Source organism: Triticum aestivum, chromosome 7D (assembly GCF_018294505.1).
Source record: "Triticum aestivum cultivar Chinese Spring chromosome 7D, IWGSC CS RefSeq v2.1, whole genome shotgun sequence".
Classification (NCBI taxonomy): Eukaryota; Viridiplantae; Streptophyta; class Magnoliopsida; order Poales; family Poaceae; genus Triticum; species Triticum aestivum.
In genome coordinates this window covers 65,198,933-65,208,397 of record NC_057814.1, presented here as the reverse complement: position 1 = coordinate 65,208,397, position 9,465 = coordinate 65,198,933, and the positions used below count along the sequence as shown (strand labels likewise).

The window sequence follows — 9,465 nt, the reverse complement described above, 5'->3', positions numbered from 1 at the left end:
AGGGCAAATCAAGGCAACAGGCACTCTAGCAGCACTGTACTAGCAATCAGCCACACTTTAGGCTGTAGCTTTATTTGTTCCTTCAATATATTTGAACTGATTTACTAAGCGTGTCGATTACGACTTTGCAACTTTCTGCTGCGCCTTAAATATACGCCAAAACATTATATGGATCACATGGCTTCAGCTTTCTGCAGTTGACTAGTATATGTTTAGAGAGGTAAACTGCATCTACGTGTTAGAACCAGCCGTGGAATGGTTTTGTTCACTCGTCGGGCATCGATGCTCCACCATGCTGGTTTAACTGTTTAAGTAGCATACCGCTCATTCTAGTGGTACAAACGAGTCCCCTGTGTGCTTCTAAGCAGTGATGCTCCTCAGTTGCATCTACGTAGCATGCCGCTCAGTTCCACCTAAACCGACACGGTTTATGATGTTTGACTCTTAGTAGTAGCTTATCAGTTGAAACATGTAAAGTGACCTTCAGAGGTAGAGTACAGTACCTACCAACCATGGAGAAAATATGACAAAGGCACAGCTTGAAGGGGGTGGGCTTGGAGGAGACACAGTAGACTGAAGGTGTGATCTGTGTTTCTCACTTGGAGGTGCTAGAATCTAAAAGATGGAAACTGTTTTAGAAGGAGATGCCCAAAGGAAGAAGTAAGCACACAATTATCTAGGAGGAGGGTGCAGAAAAACAAAAAACACACAAATAGTGATTTCAAAAGGATTTCAGCAAAATATGTCCAAGTGGGCCTAGTTTGACAACCTCAACATGATAATATATACAATGATTCAGCTCGTTGGCTATTCGGAGTTATGTCCATTGAAATGCACCCCAGCAAGTAAAATTTCACAACTGAAGAACCAGATATATAGAGCACAAATAAACATAAAGGAGAACCGACCTGCGACAATAATTGACTAGGCATACATAACTATGCAAAACAACCACAGCACAACTGGTAACCAGCTGGGAAGGAATTTTATTTCCATGTTAATGCACAGAGAAATTAGCATGCATCAAGCCTCAAATGTCAAGCAAAAAAGGGTGCAATGTAACACCACGGTCATGTCATCAGACCACAGCAAGCATGAAACACAGAGTACAGAGGTCCGTGATTGCCAACCAAAGATCAATTACTTCATGGTTGCAACTTGCAACAGAATGGTAAGTAGTGTAGTATACTAACTTGGACACTTGGGCACTTGGCTAATCATGGAAAAAGAGTCGACGGGCCGGATATCCAAACACTGAAAACAAACCACCTCAACGGTGTCTTGCATGCACAGACCACAGGAACAGGACATCGGTAACTTACAAGGCAATTTGCGTCGCACGCACCTGTTGTGGCTTCAGTAGTTTGCACAAGGAAATTTCATAAGGGAAAAAAGCTCGCCAAGAGAAAATTCAGACCCTCTCTTGTAACGTCCTTGAAGTTCAGAATAGCCAGTGACCAGCGCTATGGAGATTTCACCTGCCCGTTTCACATTCGCCATTTTGGAATGCACCTCCTCCGCCGGCAAAGTGGAGCCAGTGGACAACAGGATCACCACCTGCTTGAGCATCAATGCACTCTCGACGAAGTATTTGAGGAAGGCGAGCTCACTTCGACCCCCTTGGAAATCATGGAAAATCAGCCGCTTGATGCGTGACCGGATGCATTCTATGGCACCAGAGTCGTGCCAGAACTTTTGGTTGAGCTTGCCAGTGGATTGATCAGGCTGTCCAGACTGCAAATAAAAATCCCATCAGTTAAATGCACATGAAGTTCTTCATCAGCTATATTGATAGAAATTAGCAATACAGCACGGGATGATAATGGGCAGATGCACACGAAAGCTGAAAGAGGGCCTCACCTTGATGTAGAGCGTCTCGACATTAGGAAAGCATCCGAGGACACTGGGAATCATCTTGGCATCATTGCGCACTCCGAAACGCACCTCCAAAGCCAGGACTGTCACACTTGTTACCATGGTTCTTGGGCTCACCTTTGTACCAGCCTGCCAATGCAATTCACATTGCAACCAAATTGTTAAGAGAGGAAAAACCAACAAATGGAGAGTTTACAGTCTCCGAACAAATGGAAGGATCCGTCGAGGCACCTTGATGATTGTGTTGCCGATCTCCAGGACGTGATTCCGTGTGTCCAACTGCAAGTATGCCAACAATTGCAGCTTGGGGGCATGGCCAATCTTGACCTTGGTGCAGCCGGCCTCATGGGTCCAGCCTTCCAAATTGATGAGGCGCTCAAGGAGTGGGGCGTTCACCACGAAGATCTCCTCCAAGAAGGACCCGATGATCTGCACGCACCGGAGGCTTTGGCTGACAAGGCGCAGCCGGAGCGTGAACAGGTTCCCTTCGAGGCAGAGCGTCTCCAGCACCGGGCTCCTGTCGAGCATGAAGTCCAGATCCCGGCCCTCCACGACGACGCTGTACAGCCCGAGCTCACGGAGGTTGGGGAAAGAGACGCCCGGCGGGAGCCCGGCCGTGCTGGGGAACTTCCAGAAGCAGAGGTGGAGGCGGGTGAGGGTGGCCGTGCGCAGGAACGTGGCGGGGAGGACGACGTCGAGCGGGCGCCGGCGGTTGACGAGGACGAGCTCCTGCACGGCCTTGGCGGCGAGGAGCTGGAGCCAGGGCCCGAGCAGGTGGCGGGACTCCTCCGTGCAGCTGCCGGTGGGGTGGACGCAGCGGAAGGGCCCCGGGTGCGCCTCGAGGACGCGGGACAGGGCGGGGGCGGCCGGGGAGGGGGAGAGGTCCGCGTCGGCGAGGACGAGCGGGGCGGAGCGCCAGACCCCGCGCCAGCGGCGGGAGAGCGCGGCCGTGCGCGCGGCGTCCTTGACGGGCAGGAGTGAGACGATGCTGCGGAGAAGCGCGTCGGGGAGGCGGCTGACGCGGTCGACGGCGTCGCCGGAGGGGAGGGCGGAGAGGCGGGCGGCGGCGGAGACGGGCGGGTCGGGGAGGGTGTGGTGGGTGCAGAAGAGCAGGCGGGCCAAGATCTCGTCCGCCTCGTCTGGGTCGCGCCCGGGGTGCAGGAGCTCGGCCAGCACCGCGGCCGTCGCCCCTAGGGTGCCCTGGGCCGTCGCCGGCGGCGGCATCCCCTCGGTGAAGACGAGGGCTTTGAGCGGCGCGTGCGGTGGAGTGGAGCGGGGACGGCGGAACACAAGGGAACGAAATGCAGAGGTAGGGAAAGTCACAAACTAACTTATCTTTAATGTGAAACTAGCAAGATGCCTATGCATTGCACGGAACATCAAGATGCATTTTTTTACAAAACACTTGTTATGATTGACCCATGCAGGAGTAATTCCATGTGTAAAAACTAATGATATCTTAAGAATTTTATCGGAAAATGGTATCTCGAGAATTTCATTGAAGAAATGATATCTCGAGAAAGATGAGAGAAAGGTGAGGAGGAGTGGGGCGTGGTAGTGACTGGTGGTCGAACTGGGCGGAGGCATGGAGATGGACGACGCCGGCAGCGGCCACCATGTCAGATTGTTTCAGAGACTTCCTTTTTTAATTGCTCAGCAATGAGGTTATGGGAGATAAGGATGAACGAGGCAAGACCTTATCTGTAAATGTGGAGAGAGGTGCGGGTATCTTTTGTAAAATTATCATAGTTTGCTTTCTATCCGTCAGATATAGATCAGACGGTCTATATTACAAGATGGCAGGCACACCATCATCACCAACTCAGTTTTTTATAGGAGTAGAGAAAACAAACTTACTCTTTCCGTTCCATAAAAACGTTGTTATATTATGGGATGGAGGGGGTACCTTTCTATGTAAAAGGAAAATAACTTACCTTTCACATCCACCCCGGTAGATACGAATCGAAGCAAAAAAAACCAGCACAACACATCCCGTGGACCTCCCCCATGCCCGCCCACTCTCCGATGGCGTCGATGGCCGGCAAGAAGCAGAGCCACCCGACGGCGAAAAAAGGCCGTTGCGTCACGTCCCACTCCTCCTCCCCCTCTCGCCGAGCCGACGGCCCCTTCTCCATCCCCAGTAACCCCTACGCCTCCTCCCCTGCCCCCTACGCATCGATCGCGCAGCTAACGACGATGATTGTGTGGTGACCGACATAATGTCAAAGGGGTAAAAATATTGTTTTGCTTGGTATTTGTGTTCCAATGCTCCAACTAGTTGAAGAATCGTGTGATGCTCATATGTAATGATGTTTGTTGCTATTATAATACACAAATGAACCAGGATGACATAGTGGAGTTCATTACGACATTGGATGATAGCAACATCCTCGGTCTCGACGACATTGCCATGTCTATGACATGAAAGCCAAGAAGAGAGGGGGTGCCGAAGTCGAGGAACTCGGCACACAAACTATGAATAAGAAGCTTACAAAGTTGGTGATGAGTCTAGTTTTGCATCATTCTTTACTTTTTATTTTGCATCATAGTCATATGATTTTCGAGATTTTATAGCGTCCACGCACCCTTTTTGACTGATTCTATTTAGGATCCTAGTGGAGGAGGAGATACGAAGCATTAAAGAAGAGAACACCAGTCTATGGGTGAAAATCATGCTAGTTGGTGTGATAATAGCCTACCATACGAAGCAGCAACCAAGTGTGAGAAAAACAGCCGCATAGGCACTTCACTTCCAGAGGCAAAGACGGTGTACGCGTCGCTCGTAGCGAGCGGCACCGTGATAATCCACAAGTATAGGGGATCGTAACAGTTTTCGAGGGTAGGGTATTCAATCCAAATTTATATATTCGACACAAGGGGAGCCAAAGAATATTTGAAGGTATTAGCAGCTGAGTTGTCAATTCAACCACACCTGGAGATTAATTATCTGCAGCAAGTAATCAGTAGCAAAGTAATATGATAGTTTTGATAGTAGTGACAGCATCAATGGTAACAGTAACAATGATAGCAGTAATTTTGTAGCAAGTGTAACAGTGATGATAGCAGTAGTAACTTAACAAAAACAATATAAGATAAATTCGTAGGCATTGGATCAGTGACTTGTTGGATGATATTCATCATGAGACAGTTATAACCTAGGGCGATACGGCACTAGCTTCAGTTCATCAATATAATGTAGGCATGTATTCCGTAAATAGTTATACATGCTTATGGAAAGAACTTGCATGACATCTTTTGTCATAACCTCCCGTGGCAGCGGGGTCCATATTGGAAAGTAAGGGATATTAAGGATTCATTTTAATAGAGAACCGGAACAAAGCATTAACACATTGTGAATACATGAACTCCTCAAACTACGGTCATCACCGGGAGTGGTCCCGATTGTTGTCACTCCGGGGTTGCCGGATCATAACACGTAGTAGGTGACTATAACTTGCAAGATCGGATCTAGAACATGGATATAATTGTGATAATATAAACGGTTCATATCTGAGTTCATGACACCCGGCCCTAAAGTGACAAGCATTAAGCATAGCAAAGTCATAGCAACATCAATCTTAGAACATAGTGGATACTAGGGATCAATCCCTAACAAAACTAACTTGATTACATGATGAATCTCATCCAACTCCTCACCGACCAGCGAGCCTACGAAGGAATTACTCACTCCCGGTGGGGAGCATCATGGAATTGACGATGGAGAAGGGTTGGTGATGATGAAGAACGAAGATCCCCCTCTCCGGAGCCCCAAACGGACTCCAGATCTGGCCTCCCGATGAAGAACAGGAGGTGACGGCGGCTCCGTCTCGTGGATCGCGATAATTCTTTTTCCTTGATTTTTTTCTGAAAAAAGAGAATTTTATAGCGTCGGTTTCAGGGTCTGCGGGGCCACCAGGTGGGGACAACCCACCTGGGCGCGCCAGGAGAGGGGGCGCACCCTGGTGGGTTGTGCCCACCCAGGGGCCCCTTTTCGGTAGGTCTTGGCTCCAGAAATTCTTGTTTATTATATAAAAATTCCTCACAAAGTTTCGTTCCATTTCGAGAACTTTTATTTCTGCACAAAAACAACACCATGTTAGTTTTGCTAAAAACAGCGTCAGTACGGGGTTAGTTTCATTCAAATCATGCAAATTAGAGTCCAAAACAAGAGGAAAAGCGTTAGGAAAAGTAGATACGTTGGAGACGTATCACACCGCCACCTCCTGGTCGACTACTTCAACCCTGTGCTTTCAGATCATGGAGAGGACACACAGAAAGATCAGAATACGCACCAGAACCAGGTCGATCCACGCCCAATTAATTAATTCCCCTCCCCTCTCACCGTTGATTGCTCCCGTTCATTCTGACGCGCGCTTGGTTTCGTTTGTGATCATGTTGTGTTTTATTGGGCTGATCCGGCACAAATGGAGGAATCGTAGCCGACACCTCGAAAACGTCTGAATCAGGAGGCATCTGGTCGATGGGAGGCTGGGAGTCCTTGATGTAGGACGCTAGGAACTGGCTCTGGTATAGGACGATGGCCTGACTAAACTCTTGCATGCTCATCTTCTACAAACGTAAGCGTCATCAAGACCAGAACACACCACACATCGACAGTAGGAACTACCAGTAAACATGCACAGATCGAACTAGCAGTAACACATGCGCACATGGATGATCTAGTTCAAGACAGCACTACCAAATCCATCAAAGCATACCACAACACAACACTAAACACGGACACATGGATGATCTAGTTCAACACTTGCACACTGATATATATACCACACATCAAAGCATACTACCAATCCATCCATGACCACTCGCTACCAATCCTTGCCGACATGGAAAGAACTTCTAGCATGCTTCAAATCCATCACAACTAGCTACTAGAACATCACAGACACACAGATCGGAAGATCTAACCCTACCACATGCGCACAGATCTAGCTAGAATTAGTAGAGAGAGGAGTGTGTGATTGAACTCACAGATGCCATCGGAGGAGCCGCGGAGGAGGCGTTGGACACGTCGAAGAAGAGGAGCAGTTGATTTGTTGCCACCGGCAACCGGTCGCTAGAGGATTTGCTTCGCTTACCTCGCCGTCGATGTGGAACCACGCCGGACGGAAAGCTCGAGATGGGGGAAATGGTGGCGGGAGTTTTGTCGCTGCGGTCACCCTGGCTATATAGAGCGACCAAATCGGCGAACGTTGAAGCGAATTCGTCCGGCCGCTTTTTCGGAGACGCGCGTGAGCTCCCACCATCTCCCTGCTCGCAGCTGGTCAGTGCCACGCCCCCTCCCCTGCATCGCTCGAGCCTGGCTCGCTGGAAACTGCCGATTCGGCCGTTCCTAGCGGGCCTGGCTGAGGACTGTTTTAAGGTCCGTGCAGGCCAAGATTCTGATGCGGGCCAGGCAACCAAACAACCTGTTTTCTTCCCAGACGGGTCTGACTTGGCCTAATGCAAGCAACCAAACACATGCTAACTCACTCAGCCTCTCTTCTTCCAAGATCCAAAGTTATCTCGCTCTTTCGTGCCACTACCTAACAACCACCGCCCCTTCTTTGCTTCTCCTTATCATCTTTCGCGTGTTTTGTTGTACGCATCCTATCATAGACATAGTGGACGCATTTGGTAGGCTACATCCAACCCGACTAGGATGCAGCTTTTTTCGTGTTGGGCTGTTTGGTTGTATACAAACACCGTTGGGTCTGCATCAGACGGTTCTTAAAGCACCACCTACATTGCTGGAAACTCTAAAAGAGCAGTGCTATACACATGACACAATCCGGACGATTCATGCACGATGCTCAAATCCAGCCGGACATGCACAAGATTGAGAAGGGCACTGGCCACTAGATTAGCACTTCGTGCAAAGATCGTGCAACAGTATCGTGTGGGTAGCAGTTTTGGCTCTAAAATTGCCCGTTTCCAGCGAGCCAGATTCCGGGATGCTCTTGAGCCTAAACACCTCGATTCGCAATAAGTTGTACATGAAAAATATGCACCTCAATGTTCTAATTCCATTCAGGCGATAGGATCATAGTTTCGTTCACTCTATGTGTTGAATTTTGTGTTCATATTTGAAGCTTTTTTAGACGAATTTTGACAAATTTGTGACACGGGATCGACCATTTGAAGTTTCCTTTGAGTAGTGGTTTCACCTCGCTGTTTGACACGACTTTCGTGTTGTGCATTTTCTATCTCACTAATCATAGACGAGTAGATCTACATGTGACCAGTGTGTGGAGGTTGGAGGGCGTCGTGCCGTCGTCGTCGTCGACGGAGATGACGGCGGGGTAGACCTTGCCGAAGGAGACGTCGTCGCGGAAGGCGTCCTCGTTCGCAGAGGAGGTGTTGCTGTCGGCGTAGGCCAGGAACCAACCCTCGCTACTCCAGACGCCAGCGCGCCTGCTTGCGCCGCAGCCGGTGAGCTTCTTGGCGGCCGTGGCGAGGCACGACATGCAGTCTCTCGGCACGGGGTCACCCAGGCAGAGGGTAGCTCTGGGCAGCGCGACCAGGAGCAGCATGAGGGTGTCCCAGAAGGCGGCAACAGTGGGGCCAAGGCAAGGGGCGGGACACAGTTGACCATGGCGCATAGCTGGTCGTGAAACGCAGTTCCATGGTGCGACTGAGCAGCAAGAAGACGGAGAAGAGAAGGGCGGTGAAGATGGCTATGGTGATGAGCGCGCAGGCGGGCGCCATGGAGGTGCGTGACAGCCCCTCGCGCCGGCGGTGACAATGGCAGTGAGCTCGTGGAGGAGAAGGAGCCACCAGAGATCAGACTCGATTCCAATCATAGTGGGAGCGAACATTCTACTTTAACATCTCTGTTCAGTGTAGTTGTTAACTCCTAATCACGATGCATGTATGCAACCAAACACCCGGTAGAAAATGCTTTCACGATGCAGGCAACCTATACGCAGGTGACCAAACAACATGCAAACGTCGTATTTTGACATGTATGTTTTCAACCAGGCTCTACTCAGCCTGACCAGTTTTTTCCATGCAACGCCTCCAAAAAAACGGTGCAGGTAACCAACGCCTCCAGTGTGGCATGCATTGTTACGAGTTAAGGAGGGAAGCAAGCATGTAGCCTCTGCTGTAGATCTGTGCCAGCAACAGCAGATGTGGCATGTGATATAGGATCCCAATCAATCTTGCATGTGCACCCATGCTGATGTTAATTGCATGGATATTGCTTCAGAAAAGGACTGGCTCAACCTCTATACATGTTGAAAATCATATGGTTAGATAAAAAATCGTGGAGAAGAACCACAAGCAGGGTCAGTTACCTTTCCCTTAATAGATCACCAAAACTTGTGTGAACATACCAGTATGGGGCAGCAAGATCGGCAATGATCTTGTGTGCCCTGCCCACACTATTGGCAGGGAATCCGGACGGGCGGATGGGTCAATCATCAAATGCACATCTCTATCATTCACAGGTTCAATGCGAGCCAGTGTGGTTGACACAGGGATAGATCAGATGCACATCTTCTATCAGGTTCAGTGCGAGCCAATCGCTGCAGGGCCCATGGAACACCATGGCACCCCGCAAGTGCTACATATGCAGGGCTATAGGTGCAT

At 49.6% G+C, this 9,465-nt stretch overlaps 1 protein-coding gene across 1 annotated transcript; it reads right to left on the bottom strand.

Moving 5' to 3' along the window:
- Window positions 1–1,122: 1,122 nt before the first annotated feature.
- Window positions 1,123–3,167, bottom strand: LOC123165907 (F-box/LRR-repeat protein At3g26922). Its single transcript, XM_044583657.1, has 3 exons — window positions 2,107–3,167; window positions 1,861–2,004; window positions 1,123–1,734 (listed from the first exon to the last, which is right to left on the bottom strand). The coding sequence occupies exons 1-3, from the start codon at window positions 3,097–3,099 to the stop codon at window positions 1,357–1,359; spliced, it is 1,515 nt and encodes a 504-aa protein (XP_044439592.1). The 5' UTR covers window positions 3,100–3,167; the 3' UTR covers window positions 1,123–1,356.
- Window positions 3,168–9,465: the final 6,298 nt, after the last annotated feature.

Bases quoted from the DNA above. Each gene is read 5' to 3' on its own strand.
- LOC123165907 (XM_044583657.1), bottom strand. From the start codon at position 3,099: ATGCCGCCGCCGGCGACGGCCCAGGGCACCCTAGGGGCGACGGCCGCG. The intron at 2,005-2,106 runs GTGCCTCGACGG...TTGCATTGGCAG, and splicing joins TCGGCAACACAATCATCAAG to GCTGGTACAAAGGTGAGCCC. The intron at 1,735-1,860 runs GTGAGGCCCTCT...TTTTATTTGCAG, and splicing joins TCGAGACGCTCTACATCAAG to TCTGGACAGCCTGATCAATC.